A 17,523-nucleotide genomic window follows, 5' to 3' on the forward strand; every position below is an offset into this window, starting at 1 on the left:
AAGGGGTTAACATACTTGAAAAACAGGCCAGCCACAAATCAAAAACATAAAATAGATTCAAAAAACCCCAAAAGAACACAAGCATAAAATAAAAGGAAATCATCAAACCACAGAAAGAAAAACAAAGGAACAAAGAAGAAACACAGAATCAACTGGAAAACAAGGTTTAAAATGGCAATAAATACATATGTATCAATAAATATCTTAAATGTCAATGGGTTGAATGCTTCAATTAAAAGATATAGAGTGGCAGACTGGATAAAAAAACTAGAGCCTACAATATGCTGCCTACAAGAGACACACCTTAGAGCAAAGGACACACATAGATTGAAAGTGAGGGGATGGAAAAAGATATTTCATGCAGATGGAAATGACAAGAAAGCAGGAGTTGCAATATTCATATCAGACTTTAAAACAAAGGCCATAAAGAAAGATAAAGAAGGACGCTATATAATGGTAAAAGGATCAATACAAGAAGAAGATTTTACACTCATCAATGTACATACACCTAATATAGGAGCACCCAGATACATAAAACAAATACTAACAGACATAAAGGGAGAAATTGATGAGAATACAACAATAGTAGGAAATGTTAACACCCCACTCACATCAATGAACAGATCTAGACAGAAAATCAATGAGGTAATAGGATCCTAAATGATACAATAGAACAGTTAGTCTTAATTGATATTTTCAGGACATTACATTAAAAAAAAAAGAATACATATCCTTTTCAAGGGCACATGGAACATTCTCTAGGATTAACCACTTACTAGGGCACAAAACTAACCTCAAAAAACTTAAGAGTATAGAAATTATTTCAAGCATCTTCCCTGACCACAATGGCCTGAAACTAGAAATCAACCATGGGAAAAGAAATGAGGAAAAAATGATTAAATGGAGACTACACAACATGCTACTAAAAAACCAGTGGGTCAACTAGGAAACCAAAAAGGAAATTTAAAAATACCTTGAGACAAATGACAATGAAAACACAACTATACAAAATCTACGGGATGCAGCAAAAGCAATTTTTAGAGGGAAGTCCATAGTGATACATGTCTTCCTCAAAAAACAACAAAAATCTCAAATAAACAAGCTAACCTACCATCTAAAAGAATTAGAAAAAAAAAAAGAACAGACAAATCCTAACATCATCAGAAGGAAGGAAATAATAAGAATCAGGGTAGGGCTTCCCTGGTGGCGCAGTGGTTGAGAGTCCGCCTGCCGATGCAGGGGTCACGGGTTCGTGCCCTGGTCCGGGAGGAACCCGCGTGCTGCGGAGCGGCTGGGCCCGTGGGCCGTGGCTGCTGAGCCTGCGCGTCCGGAGCCTGTGCACCACAACGGGAGAGGCCACAGCGGTGAGAGGCCCGTGTACCGAAAAAAAAAAAAAAAAAAAGAATCAGGGTAGAAATAAACAAAATAGGGTTTAAAAAATAGGAAAAAAATCAATTAAACCAAGAGCTGGTTCTTTGAAATGGTAAAAAAACTGACAAATCTCTGGCCAGGATAATCAAGAAGACAAGAGAGAGAACCCAAATAAACAAAATAAGAAATGAAAAGGAGAAATCTCAACTGATACTGCAGAAATACAAAAAATCGTAAGAGAATACTACGATCAATTATATGCCAACAAATCTGACAACCTAGAAGAATGGACTTCCTAGAAACATACAGCCCACCAAAATTGAATCAAGAAGAAATAGATAATCTGAACAAACCAATCACTAGAAATAAATTAGAATCTGTAATTAAAACAAAACAAAACAAAAAAACCTCCCTACAAACAAAAGTCTAGGACCATATGGCTTCACAGGAGAATTCTACCACACATACAAAGAACTTATTCCAATCCTCCTTAAACTCTTCCAAAAGATTGAAGAGGAGGGACCACTCTCAAAGACATTTTATGAAGCCACCATCACACTGATAACAAAACCAGACAAATATACCACCGAAAAAGAAAATTACAGGCCAATACCTTTGATGACTATAGATGCAAAAATTCTCAACAAAATATTAGCAAATCAAGTCCAACAACAGATTAAAAAGATCATACACCACGACCAAGTGGGATTCACCCCAAGTTCACAAGGATGGTTCAACATATGCAAATTAATCAATATAATACACCACATTAGCAAAAGAAAAGTCAAAAACAACATGATCATCTCAATAGATGCAGAAAAAACATTTGACAAAATTCAATAACTATTCATGGTAAAAACTCTTACAAAAGTGGGTATAGAGGGAACATATCTCAACATAATAAAAACTGTTTATGACAAACCCACAACCAATATAACACTCAATGGTGAAAAGCTGAAAGCCATCCTGCTAAAATCTGGGACAAGCCAAAGATGCCCACTCTCACCACTTCTATTCAATGTAGTATTGGAAGTCCTAGTCACAGCAATCAGACAAGAAAAAGAAATAAAAGGTATCCAAATTGGAAGGGAAGAAGTAAAATTGTCACTACATGCAGATGACATGATACTATATATAGAAAACCCTAAGGACTCCATACAAAAACTATTAGATCTAATATATGAATTCAGCAAAGTGGCAGGATACAAGATTAACATTCAGAAATCAGTTACATTCTTTTACACTAACAATGAAATATCAGAAAGCGAATGTAAAAAAAAATACCTTTTAAAATTGCACCAAAAAAATAAAATGCCTAGAAATAAATCCTGACCAAGGAGGTGAAAGACTTTTATGCTGAGAATATTAAAACATTAATAAAGGAAATAAAAGAGGATTCAAAGAAACGGAAAGATATCCCATGCTCTTGGATTGGAAGAATTAATATTGTTAAAATGGCAATACTACCCAAAGCAATCTACAGATTTAATGTGATCCCTATCAAAATACCCATGATATTTTTCACAGGAGTAGAACAAATAATCCAAAAATTTATATGGAACTATAAAAGATGCAGAATTGCCAAAAGAAATCCTGAGGAAAAAAAACAAAGCAGGAGGCATAACTCTCCCAGACTTCAGACAATACTACAAAGCTACAGAAATCAAAACAGTGTGGTATTGGTACAAAAACAGATATACGGATCAATGGGGGAAAACAATGGAAAGCCCAGAAATAAACCCACACACCTATGGCCAATTTATCTTCAACAAAGGAGGCAAGAGTATAAAATGGGAAAAAGACAGTCTCTTCAGCAATTGGTGCTGGGAAAGTTGGACAGATGCATGTAAGCCAATGAAGTTAGAACACACCCTCACACCATGCTCAAAAATAAACTCAAAATGGCTTAAAGACTTATTTAACATAAGACATGACATGATAAACTCCTATAAGAGAGCACAGGCAAAACATTCTCTGACATAAATCATACCATGTTTTCGTAGGTCAGTCTCCCAAGGCAATAGAAATAAAACCCAAAATAAACAAATGGGACCTAATCAAACTTACAAGCTTTTATGCAGCAAAGGAAACCATACAACCCAATTGAAAAATGGGCGGAAGACCTTAATAGACATTTCTCCAAAGATGACATACAGATGCCAATAGGCACATGAAAAGATGTTCAACATCACTAATTATTAGAGAAATGCAAATCAAAGCTACAATGAGGTACCACCTCACACCAGTCAGAATGGCCATCATTAAAAAGTTTATAAATAACAAATGCTGGAGAGAGTATGGAGAAAAGGGAATGTTCCTACACTGTTGGTGGGAATGTAAGTTGGTGCAGCCACTGTGGAAAATAGTATGGAAGTTCCTCAGAAAACTAAAATTAGAACTACCATATGATCCAGCAATCCCACTCCTGGGCATATACCCAGAAAAAACTACAATTCAAAAAGATACAAGTATCCCTATGTTCATAGCAGCACTGTTCACAATAGCCAAGACATGAAAACAACCTAAATGTCCATTGACAGATGAATGGATAAAGAAGATGTAGTATGTACATACAATGGAATACTAAAAAATAATGAAATAATGCCATTTGCAGCAACATGGATGTAACTAGAGATTATAATACTAAGTGAAGTCAGAAAGAGAAAGACAAATACCATATAGTATCACTTATATGTGGAATCTAAAACATGGAACAAAAGAACCTACCTACAAAACAGAAACAGACTCACAGACATAAAGAACAGACTTGTGGTTGCCAAGGGGGAGTGGGAAAGGGAGAGGGGTCAACTGGGAGTCTGGGGTTAGTAGATGCCAACTATTACATTTAGAATGGATAAACAGCAAGGTCCTACTGTATAGCATGGAGAACTATATCTAATCTCCTGGGATAAACCATAATGGAAAAGAAGATAAAAAAGAATGGATATATGTGTATAACTGAGTCACTTTGCTATACAGCAGAAATTAGCACAACATTGTAAATCAATTATACTTCAATTAAAAGAAAAAGGAGTGAGCTCCCTATTATTGCAGGTGAGCAAACAAAGGGATGATAACAACTAGTGAGGGATGCAAAAACAGGGTTTCCTGATTCAGAGGGAGGTTCAATTGGGTGACCTCTAAGTTCTTCTTCATACCTAAGAATCTACAAGCCTTTGTTGTTTAGCATTAGGACATTCTGTAAACTGAAAAAGCACACACTATCAGAAAATTTTAAAAAATCATTCTTACATATGATGTTATAGAAATATGACTGCTGATTAAATTCTCTGAGCAATAAACCTTGAAGATTTTGGTCCAATATATCCATCAAGTTGGCTGAAAATGATTGACTATCTGGGTCAGCATTTATTCTGTTCACATGAAAATATGATTTGATCTCTGATATGAAAGAATAGTCCTGATACATGTACATAGTTTACATATTATATATGGTTTATATCTGAACAGAATGCATTTATAAACTTAGACCAGGTTTCAAAAGATAAACTCTGGACAAGTAATATAACCCCATTCTGAATCCTTACTGAAACTCCTCAGTAAGGGGTGTGTTTCTGTATGGCTCACTTTTACAGGATCACATTTACTCTAGTATTTGGGTTCTATGGGTGGTCAATAAATCTTGATTTCGCCAAATTAGCAGCACTGAGATAAATATAGGAAGGAAGGATGTAGTCTAAAGTTACGGTCAACACCGTAAGGACTCTAGATGTGTCTCTGATGCTAATAGGCTTTGTAACCTTGGACGACGCACTTTAATCATCGGGCTTTAGTTTTCTCAGATATCAAGTAAGGCATTGGTTCTCTAACTTCAGAGTGTATGAGAATCATGTGTTGGGAATATTAAAACACAGATCGCTGGGCCTCACCTTTAGAGTTTCTGATTCAATAGGTCTGAAGTAAGGTAGAAATTTTACATTTCTAAGTTCCCAGGTGCTGCTGATGCTGCTAGTCAAAGAACAGCACATGGGAATGGAATAAGAATTGAGAAGATGATGGTAGTGAGTTACCAAATCCTTAATACTTTATAGCTGTAATAGAGAAAGTAGCCAGCATGCAATCAATTACATCCAAAATGTAACTGTCCTTTTAATCAAAATTTCATTTGATTTAGAGGGAAATGAACACTCTTTCTATTCCCCCTTTGGATTTCAACAGAGATTTTGATCATGTAAATCTTCTATAATACTTACGTCATAGCCTGATAAATGGATTCAATCCCGTAACGCATGGCAAATTCATTGACTATTTCTTGGGAGGCATCATCAAAGAAAACCTTCCAGGCTTCATCCCCTTTGACCTCTGGGATTTTCACTCCACCATTAGATTTCACTTCAGTCAAATAATGGAACAAATTCTAAAAGTAAGTGGTTTTCAAATGTTCAGTTTTCTTCGACTAGGCCAGATATATTCAACTGTAACTTTCAGTAAATTATACTTATAATTGCATATAATGTTTCATCAACATCTATAAACAATAGAAATGTCTCAGATTTTCATTCTAACGTACCTCATCTTTATACAAATTCTGATTTTATTTCTGTCTAAGTTTATACGGAATCAATGATTTAAGTGTTTCAGATATACCAAATCATTTTAGAAGGAAGTAAATGTTTTTTCATGTAAACATTTCTACATGCTGGAACATCTCTTGCATTCATGGGCTCTGAGTAAATTATAAAGCTCTGGATGAATAATGTGTTTTGGCTATGTTAATACAGAATCTAGGTATGCAAATAATACTAAGGACTTTGGTGGCAAAATGGTATGAGTCATGACAATGAATTCAGGTTGAAAATAAATATTTTTAGAATTTTGTAATGAAAAGACATCACTACAAAGAATTCCTTTCTGCTTCGAAGAAGTTGAGAAACTGCTGCAGCCTGGGTCACTGAAGGACCCTTTATTGGATTTCATTTCTTTTTGTGTCTTGGACCAACAGAAAAGACTCTGAAAAGCAAAGCATGATGCTGTTCCTGTGATCCTAAATCTCTGCCCACATTTTAAGGCCAGTGTTGGTTCCCCATCCTTCCAGTTCAAGGGACTTATTGGTATTGGTCTAAAAACTGAACCACCTTTCTTGATGGATTATCACTGGCTACACTGTAGTCAGGAAATTAAGGCTTGGTTCTATATCTAATGACTGTACAATGTATAAATGACTTAAATTTGTTCCTCATTTCCTTCTTTAGTAAAATGGAGGTGAAAATAATTACATATATACATTTTCATAGATATATTTAGGAAAAATAATGTACAAAGAGCAAAGATTCTCCCAGCTATCCTTTTCTTTCTTAGGAAGGTACTTCCTCTGTACCCTTTGAACATGGGAAAAGGCATATTCCTCAGCTTCACTTCATATTTTTTGATACATGGGGTGTGTCATTTGTATCAGGGAAAAGCTCTGGTGACATGTCTAACTAAGCTCTCAGTTGCAAAGCATCCAATAATAAAAGCCCAAGATTATTTGTCTGTGCATTTACGCTGAGGCACAAACGGGAACTGATGAATCTGCCCTTTTGACTCAAACTGGGTGGTCTCTACCTCTCTCTAAGCCAACCAGGCTCCTTCTTTTGGGTAGTATATTCTCTACTATCCATGGATGGAAAACTACATTCTGATACTTGCCACCCAGATGTGTTTGTGTAAAGGGTAGTTAAAATGGAGGAGGCTTCAGTATGTATAAAGCCCTCTGTTGTACTCAGTAAAAAAAAGACAAAATTACTGCTAATTACATTGGCTCCCCAAAGCCATTGTTACAACGTCAGAATTTTTATATTTAATAGATAATACTCCTAATTAAATCTTCAACAAAATCTGAACACTTACTCAGAATTCTCAAAAACTATCATGATTTGGATCCTTTCCTCCATTACTAAAGTACTATATATTTAAAATGCTTCCAAAATATCATGACTTATTTCTTCAATGAATGCTTTCTAATATTCTTCTTCCTCCCTGGAAGAACGGTAATTTAATTTGGTCTACTTGTTCATTATCACCTTATTGCCTCATTTATTAAAACCCGCCTCATATGTTTGTTCTAAATCTCATTCAAAGACAAACAGCTCGGGCTTCCCTGGTGGCGCAGTGGTTGAGAGTCCACCTGCCGATGCAGGGGACACGGGTTCGTGCCCCGGTCCGGGAAGATCCCACATGTCGTGGAGCAGCTGGGCCCGTGAGCCATGGCCGCTGAGCCTGCACGTCCAGAGCCTGTGCTCCGCAAAGGGAGAGGCCACAACAGTGAGAAGCCCACGTACCGCAAAAAAAAAAAAAAAGACAACCAGCTCTCTCTTCAGGGGGTGATACATAGGCTAGGTGATACCCTAGCACATCACTTGCTATAGTATAGAGTAAGAACTTCAGGGACAATTTTACAAACCTAATTCAATTCTATTTTTAAAACAAATATTTTATTGCATGATCCATAAACAATACAATCCTTCCTAGGTTTTGTTATTAATACAATTCAATTTACTTACCTCATGTAAACATGTATATTGTAAATGATACGGAGCAACCTTCTCCTCTCCTTTTATTTCCACATTGATTTTCAATCGAATAGCCCCAGACACAGCTGATTTATCTGTCCGTTTCTCTGATAAAGCAAAAAGTAATTGGTCAGTCATTTTTGACATCATGTTTCTTATACAAGTTCTCGAAAGCTTTAAAAAAGGGCTTATATTACTAAAAGCCATTTTTCTAGATCAGGTTTGATTAACCATAATGATTCTGCTAAATACAATTTAAAATAATGTGCCTAATATGTCACTGGGATTGTCAAACTGTGATATAAATATTTCAAATAGAAAAGGTCAATCAGAAGACCCTACCATTCTGATATAAATTTCTGTGTACTAGATCAGTTTATACAATGAAATTAATTATTTGGGCAATTAAAAGCAAAATAACTAAAAGAAAAAATTAATCAGGAAGGTACTTTATCTAAAAGCCCCACTCTTTCTTTCTGTCCTTGAAAAAATGAGTCAAAGCTCTAACAAAAATATTTGTTATTAGGTTTCTTTGTCAGTAATTCATGAAGACCTATAGTCTACAGCCTGTGTTTACTTATGTGTTAGATTCACTCTTTCTTTGAATGGAATCAGTATTAGCCAATTCAGTCTAATAATGTGTGTGTAAGTGTATGCATGTGTGTCTAATATGAACTGAGTAGTAGCTCTGAGAGAAAGAAAAGCATAGTCACAAAATTCCTAGGGTGTGAATGTAGGTAGGAGACCTATGTCTGATACCTACTTCCCTGATGAAACACATAAAGAAGCAAGCTGACCCATCTCAAAAACAAAAGATAAAGAGATAGAGTGACACAAAGTCAGTGGTGAAGACCTCTTTAATTGCCCCTTTTTCTAAGCATAACTGTATTTTTAGCCAAATAAGATACAGTTAAATCACATAGTCCACTTTCTTCTTGTGGAATGTCTGATGACTTTCATCGTTAATATTTAATAGTCATTGTGTTGTGAAGATTCTTCCCTTAGGACTGCCAGGATCTTGAGAGTTTCTCCTACTGGTTGGGAGATCGTTGGTTCTCAACAAATGCTGAAGTTCTCTGCTGAAGCCAAGAGAAAGTCAAGTCCTGAGACCTTTTTGTCACAGACCTTTTCCTGCAACCACAGGGGAACATTTTAACTACCATCATCACAATGGATCCATGGGACACAGGCTCTGCTTAGATAGATGCCTAGGACTTTTGGCCAAGTCCTCCTCTGCATCGTGGAATGAATTCTAAGTAATGAGGAAGGAGGAACATTGTACAAAGAATGAAAATATGGTACTAATGGGGATGGAACCCACTGTGGGATTTTATACAAAGGTAAGACCTGTTCTCTCTCTTTCTAAAGGTTAAACATCAGCAATGACAGCACAAAAGTATGAATTGAGGATGAGCAGGCAAAGGTGTCCATGTTTGTTGCATCATGTTTTTCTTTCCATAGAGTGAAGGACAGTTTCTGCACAAGAGCTGGGTGGCAGATTTTATTAAAAGCACATTCAAATTCTTTTGCAAACTAAATATACCCTTGTACCAAAAGAATAATTTGAGGAATTTCTGTTCTGAATTCTAACTCCCTCAATTCAAGAACATGTTAACTTATTGCAAAAAAAAAAAAAAAAAAACCAACCAAACAAACAAAAAAAAACTCACGTAGGTAAGCCTCTTTAATTAAAACACAACTTGTGAGTATTGTGCAGTTAATGCCCTGAAGTTTACCCTTGCCTAACATCTCTGTTTTCATATATAAAGTTATTTAAGAGCATAAACAAGATACAGGAGGATTATCATTATAAGTCAAGCAAAAACTCTATGCCAATAATGGAGAAGCATCAATTTTCTTTAAAGATTTCCTCAAAAAAATACTTTTTGATAACGAGTTTTTAGTCTAGCTTGAGTCATCTATGTTCAGATAAGTTATATATCTCTCCTTCTTTAAATTATTATATAATTCAGATCTTCATTAATTTTGTGGCCTTACCCCTTTACTTTGCCAAATATTACATTACTTGAAGTACGTAGGTTTTTAAAAAGTCAAAAGCACTCTTTAATTTGCTAAGATAAGTTGGTATCCTAAATGGAAACATTTCGTAATCCTAGGAGTATGTAAACCTTTCTTAGATTCACAACCAGACCTTAAAAAATTTAATTAAAACATTTCAGATGATATGATAAAGCCATTTTGGATCATATCCTTTACAGAAAATGAAGCAATCCATATATATTTACTATTATTAAGTCAGCACTGAAGATTCTAGCTTATTATTCAATTGTAGTAAAAATAAAATTAAAACTTATGTTTATTCAATTCTTGGTTCCATAATAAAATTCCATTTTAAAATCATGCCAATTAAACATATTCTCAATATCTTCATCATCAGAATAAGCAGAAGTCCACATGTGTATCTGGCTTTGCCTGCTAAAGCCTACTTTTATATCATCTTTGAAAAATATCCAAAATACATTTTTCCTTTATTGCCAAAATTCATTAAGGGACTAAAAGGAAATAAGTCAGACATTATTAAGTCATTGGTTATTTATTTTCTATACATTTGGCAAAGTTTTTTGAAGCTATACTTTATGAATTAAAAATTCAGAATGGGATATTTTTCTCCTAAAAGACACCCAGTTGATTCCTAGAAAGACTTTTCTCTTTTCATCTCAAATTTACCAATATCTTTCAATAATACAGAGTTTGAATAATTATCACCTTAATTTCTAATGAAACTAAACTGCCTGAAGTCCATGAGAATGTTTGAGAAAAGCACTGGCTATTTTTAGCTATATGGGAATATAATACCTTCCACAGATATTCTGGAATTTTATTTAACATTTTTCAAGTAGATATAAAGACAATCACCTAAATTGTACCAGACATCCATTTCTCCACTCAGGGTCCTCACTTCTACAATTGTTTGTCCCAGAAAATCATCTGACTCCTTTTTGAAATGTTGCTTCACTCTGGATTTAATGTCATCATCTTCATCCCACACTCTGACTTTGATTCGATCTGTGGAGTTATGGCACTCACTGAAAACAGATGTGGATAAGTTAACAACCATTGATAACTTCTCTAAATGGCACTGATGTTAGCACTTGTTTTAAATCTATCTAAGCCAAAAGGCATAGTATATTACATAGTAAATAAGATTTCCCACAGACTATTCCACCCATGGGATGTTGCAGGTATCAGGGATATTGAAAAAAAGTTGTGATAGTTAAGTAATGTTAATAAGAGAAAATCCTACCCCATTCCATTCTATTTCCTTTAATTGAACTGGACATAATCAAATATGGATCAGAAATCTTTGAGATATTTTCTCTAAGGTATATTTCTTATTTGCAATAGTTATCTATGACAACATGTCCATGCTCAGAAAATTCTGTACCATAAAGATAACTTAATTGCAATGGGTGTTGAAGAAGTGGACATCAGAATCCGATTGATAAGCTAAAAATCCCAGTAAACATGTAAGATATTGTTAAATCAAATCATCACATATGGATGCCCAGCATCTCTAAACACTCTCCTTCCATTTTGGCTACATTTCTCCTTATGTTCCTCGTCTTCTCAAGACAAGCTAGATCAAATACATTCTTAGATTCCTTTGTAGTTACAGTCCAGATATTTGACCTGCATTCAAGCAAGATCTGAACTCAAGTTGAGCAAAGTGAGCCAGTGACTGTATTGTGGGGTTTTGCTCTTTCGGCAACGATGGTGGTGGTCTTTTGTACTTTATTGTAGAGTCTCCAGTATTCAGTCCTGAGGGACAAAGTATTGATCAATGGTGGCAATGATGTTTTCTCCAAAGAAACCCCATGATATAATTGGACATTGTTTCTGCACAGTAGATTTAGAGGTGGGCATTTGGACCTCTCCAAAAATTCCTGAGTGACCTAAGAGTCCATGAAATAAATGTTTTTCTGTGTAAGCTAACTAGAGTAGACTCTGTTGTTTGCAACTAAGAATACTGATCAATGTAATAATTTTTAAAGAATGAAGGGAGCTTCAATAATAGGACTTAAAATGTGGAATTGACTCTGTGGTGGAGATGATGAGGGCAAACAGTGAAGATTTAATTACCTCAGGCTCGAAAGCTAATGCATTTTGAAATGCAGTAGGGAAGCTGCTGGTCAAACTGTTGCTTGCTATACTTTGGAACTGTGACCACATGCCAACTGAAGCTTTTTTATTAGTGTGAATAGTAGGAATAAAATTCAGAATATTGGCATGTGCTTATTAAATCTTGCTGCTTTCAAAAGTGTACTGTGGTAGAGATGCACTCAATCTAGAGCTACACAGTCTCTAAGCAGAGATGCAAGGGAGCACAGCTACCTTTACCTACAAGCAGAGCCTCACTCTGCTTGTGTCCTGCAATATAAATTGACTGAGAATATCGTAATTTGGAACCTTGCAGGGTTGAGAACAGCCAGCTGCTTCTGTATACAAAATGTATGTATACAAGCAGAGGTTTCTGAGTGCAACTTCAAAAACATACAAAACTCTTGCCCCAGGGTGTTTCAAACACTTTTCTTTAGGAAGTCTCTAAGCGACAATGAAGGGGAACTTAGTGACAAAGATCAGATTAATGGTGTTGCACCTTGGCATGCAGTTTTGCAGGGGCTGAGGCAGCAGCCATTAGGTTAAGAGTGAGGAATTAGTCAGAACAAAGGAGTCAGTAGCAACAAGTTACATTTTCCAGGCTGATGTGGTTACTCATAAAATGGTCGTGAAACTCACCTCCTGGAAGCCTGGTAAAATTTCCAGAGCATGGTATTTCCAAATGTGCCTCAGGCTCACTACAGCTGTATTTAAAGTAATTTCTGCATCCTTGAACTCACAGCAAAAGGAAATGGACTCCAAGTTGAATCTCTTCCCAGCTAGGAAGACCATTTACCTGGATTTCCTGGGATGGTCCCAATTTATGGTTTTATAGATATGCAATGCCTTTTAATTCTTTTTGGAGCCCTCTTTCTTTTACTTTCATTTTAGTAGGCATTGGCACATTGGTCAAGGAAGGTCTCCCCAGATGTAGAACCAAGGACTTGGAGAAAAAAGATAAAAGAAATTCACCAAGAAAGAAGTACCAGGGCCTGCCAGATTGGTTAGCCAAGTAACTACTTCTTCTGCTAGCATCAGGAAGTCCTGAGTAACCCACCCAGCAGGACTCTATATTTGCTATGTACCACAGACAGTCATATATTTTCTACGTTCCCTCTCACTGAATAAGACTTTTTAAATTGCTATTATCCTATTTTCTTCTCTCTCCACAGTAATACATTGGGAATGTTAGAAGAAGATGACTTGTCTTTAATTTATAGACCTAAGGATCACAAAGAACCAAACCTGTAGCTGAGGGAGAGATCATCAAAAGATCCTAGACTTCAAGCTAAATACAGTAACTGGAAATAATTTGGGGATTACCTGACTTGGAAGACAGAGGATGAATTCATTTTATTTAAAGTACAGAGAAAGATATAAATATTGTGTATAAATATAGAACGCTCAGAGAGGTGGAAGGTGACAGATACAGTAAGTTCATTCACTCAGCAACCTTTTAAGCCCTCCTTCCCTTTCCTGCTTTTGTGAAATATCCCAGTCTCCCTTGCAACTAGAGATGACCACTTGACATAGTTCTGCCAATGAGATATAAGCAAAAATCTTCTGGCCCTGTCTATTCTGTTTTCTTCTTTTATTACTCTGGAACATGCATGTAGAACATCCTTCACTAAAGATAATAAAACAGGAAGATAGATTTAGCTTTTTTCTTCATTGGAATAATTGAGTTACCAAACTAGCCCTCAAATGCCTATACCTGGAATTCTTGTTGAATGAAATAAATAAATCTCTTTTTGACTAAGCCACAATCATGGCTTAATGTGAAGCTGAATAAAATTCTAATTGAGGGCCTCCCTGGTGGCGCAGTGGTTGAGAGTCCGCCTGCCGATGCAGGGGATACGGGTTCGTGCCCCGGTCTGGGAGGATCCCATATGCCGTGGAGCGGCTGGGCCCGTGAGCCATGGCCGCTGGGCCTGCGCGTCCGGAGCCTGTGCTCCACAACGGGAGAGGCCACAGCAGTGAGAGGCCCGCATACCGCAAAAAGAAAAAAAAAAAAAATTCTAATTGAATCAGTGGGAAAATAATTAAAAATCTACCAAGTTCATTTTGTTTGATTACATATTAAATGATTAAAAATGTTTAATTTATTAACTCTTACTATTTTTGTACTTGCTGTTTCATTCCTTAACTATTTAACATGTGTTTCACAAACCTTGACTTTTATGAAAATATAAAGGTTTGCAGTTTAGATGGGAAACTGGAGGCTTATGTAGGAAAATTTGACAGAAATATTTTTACACACAAGGGAAAAGTCTATCACATAAAATAGAGAGAAAAAGCATACTCCCATTAAATCTTACTCCACTAGATCATTCCCCACCTGATTAATTAGCTAACAAAGACTCCTGGTTTAGTTCACCAGCTTGTGATTTGGCCTTTCTATAAGAAGAGAATAATATATTTTACTGCATAAACTCTTGGTAAATAAAATAAGTATTGTTAAAGCCATTTGCTTTGTAGCTTTTTTTTTTTTAACTAACAACAATCTGCATCTTAAAGAGTAGTTCATATGTCTAATTTTGTATTTTTTCATTGTTAAAGAGAAGAATGGTTTGGTTTCCATGGGAATAAGTTATTTTATTCTTTCCCAAATTAAAGCAAAGTGTTTTCCCCTTCTGGACTCAGAATTATTGTGTGTGTTTGTGTTCTGTTTTTTCTTTATTTTTGTTTTCAATTCACAGATACCCTATCTCTGTACAGCCAATCACTATTTGGCCAATTTTATTTTGGCAGCCATCCTAAAGACTAATTTCCTTATAATTATTTATTCCAAATATGAAAATGGTCTTACTGCAAACATTTTTAGATTTAGAGTTTCCTGGATATGGCCCAAATACATATCTCCTATAATTAAGGCAAAACAAAAAACAAAGACAAAAAGCAAATTAAAAAAACAAACAAAAACAAACCCCAAACCCACTCCTTACCCAATTTATCAGAGTTTAACCTATTCTGAGAAGGACTGCTTTACTAGAGAAATGCCCATGAATTTCATAAAGCCAATAAAGCCTGATTTCAATGGAACAATGAGTTGTTGCTCAAGCAGTCATCCTTCAATGGGAAGTCATTACAAGAGTAGTGTATGAGCAAATGAGCATTCAAAAATGAGAACTGTACCTATAGTCAAGCTAGTTCTAATGAAGCAACTAAAATACATCTCACACACGGCCACTATATCAGAAAAAAAGCCAATAGTAAATGATGTTGCCATTAAAAATCATGTTCTTTAAGAGTTTATAAAATTCTAGCTATATATTTTAAGTATAGCAAATGAAATTTCTATAATATTTTAATGCTATTATACCAGATTTTGTTAATAGACACATTTATAAGAGAGATATTAAATATATATGTGTTTTTATATACATATATACCCATATATGTGTATGTATATATATATATATATATATATATATATGCACTGAAACAATCTGTAAGGTTATATGTCAAAATATAGGTGGTAAAATTAGTGAAATTTTTATTTTATTCTTTATATTTTCCTATCACAATCAACAAAATTGTATTTTAAAATACCTAGTAATTGTAAATAATCTCATTTCAACTCAAGCTGGAAGTCAGGGCATTGATTGAGAAAATCATCAGCCAGAAACCTGCAAGAGCCATCCTTAGGCAAAGCAGCAGCAGCCTTTCAAGCAGTGATTGAATTCTCTAGTTACAGCTTAATTCCTTAAACTCTGACCCACCAAATGGAAATATGTGAGACACTTGATGTGCACATTTCCTCTCAGTGATTTATTATGAATTATGTAACCCACTTCCATCACAGTATAGGTGTCTTGTTATTGAATCAAGAGCCCTAACCCTATTATCTTTTAATTGTATTATAGTAGATAGACAAACTCTAAGTTCAAAACCCAGTGTCAGTGCACAGAGACTTTTCCCACTGCATTTATCAAGGACAATTTAATTATGGGAATTAGGATGGAAAAAAACCCACTGGTCCTCAACATTTTACTTTTGTTTAAGTTTTTCTGAGGGTATTCTATGTAGTAATTGGATGTTGTAGATTCATTCTATTAATCAGTGACATGGAAGACAAAAGAATGAGAATAAGAAATTAATTATATTATTAGAGGTACTTTTGTAAAAGAAAAGGAGCTGAAGAGGAATTCATATGCTGACATTTAAGGATTGGTTGAATGAAATCCTAGTACTGTAATAGGCCAGAGAACCAAAGGACAAAGTATGATCTTATCAGATACACCAATTTTCCTGCCCACCTTCCACCCCCACAATTAGACCATCAATACCTCAAAGTCCTGTATTCTATTTTTATATCTATTTTTATATCTAATATTTCCTTCACAGGTACTAATGTTGCAGATAAATTTATTTTAATAGCTGTTTTGAGAATTATTCAATATTAAATATTACAAAATATTATGTTAAAATAATAAAGGTAAGAAACTTGCTTGCTTAGAAAACCACTTTTTTTTTCCATTTTGCTGTGCAAAGAGAGAACACTAAGGGAGAGAGATCAGAAAACAGGAAGATCTATATGATATCACTTTTAGGTGGAATCTAAAAATCTGAACTAATAAAAACAGAGAGCAACATAATGGTTACCAGGGGCTGGAAGGTGGGGAGATAGGAGAGATGTTGTTTAAGAGTACAAAATAGTCGATAAATAAGTCCTAGAGATCTAATGCACAATATAGTGAATATAGACAACAATATTATATTAATCACCAAACTTGCTAAGAGACTAGATCTTAATTATTCCCATGACAAAAAAGGTAATGGTAATCATGTGATGTGATAGAGGAACTAGTTAATGCTACAATGGCAATCATATTATAATATACAAATGTATCAAATCAACATATTCTTCCTTAAATTTACACAGTGTTATATGCCAAATATAATTTAAAAAGAAACAACATGTAGAAAACAGGAGAATCAAATTTCTCTTTCAAAAAACAGGAGAAATGTATATGCATGCGACTGTGTGCATGTGTGTGTGTGTGTGCACGCAATAGAGATGGTTTCTACTCCCCACCTCTTTGGTTCACCACACGTTTTCCCCAACTCAGACCCTTTGTTCATTGTGTTTCTTAGAGCAAGGATGTCTTTTCCCTACTCTTCTACCTAACGAACACTTACCTGTCTTTCAAGACCCAGATAAAACATCACCTCTGTGTGAAAATTCCCTAAGAAAAATTTTTCCAAACCCTAGTACCTACAGCAAATAGATATGAAAAAACTGCTTATCAAAAACATAAGAGAAATATCATAGGTCACAGTAATCATACTCTTCTTTATTGTTGCTCATTAACAATTACAAATGTGCATATTCCAATTAGTGGCTAATTATGCAGCTGAAATCTAACGATTTGCTGTAAGTTGGAAATAAGATATACTTTGGATCTATGTTTGACATTTATTGGACATTTGATTAAAGGCATGATCTTTCCAAACCTGATTTTTCTTTAAGTGGTGACATGCATTTTTTTCTTCAACTAACTTGTCCATAGATAAAGAA

At 35.2% G+C, this 17,523-nt stretch overlaps 1 protein-coding gene across 2 annotated transcripts in view; it reads right to left on the bottom strand.

Moving 5' to 3' along the window:
- The window catches only part of UNC13C (unc-13 homolog C), a 587,724-nt gene that overhangs the window by 319,433 nt on the left and 250,768 nt on the right, over positions 1-17,523 (bottom strand). For both annotated transcript variants that reach the window (XM_060095294.1, XM_060095293.1), the window contains 3 exons: positions 10,761-10,930; positions 7,875-7,990; positions 5,586-5,749 (listed from right to left, as the gene is read on the bottom strand). In XM_060095294.1, coding sequence (XP_059951277.1) covers positions 5,586-5,749; positions 7,875-7,990; positions 10,761-10,930 — 450 coding nt within the window. The remainder of the gene's footprint in view (positions 1-5,585; positions 5,750-7,874; positions 7,991-10,760; positions 10,931-17,523) is intronic.

Source organism: Mesoplodon densirostris, chromosome 4 (assembly GCF_025265405.1).
Source record: "Mesoplodon densirostris isolate mMesDen1 chromosome 4, mMesDen1 primary haplotype, whole genome shotgun sequence".
Lineage (NCBI taxonomy): Eukaryota > Metazoa > Chordata > Mammalia > Artiodactyla > Ziphiidae > Mesoplodon > Mesoplodon densirostris.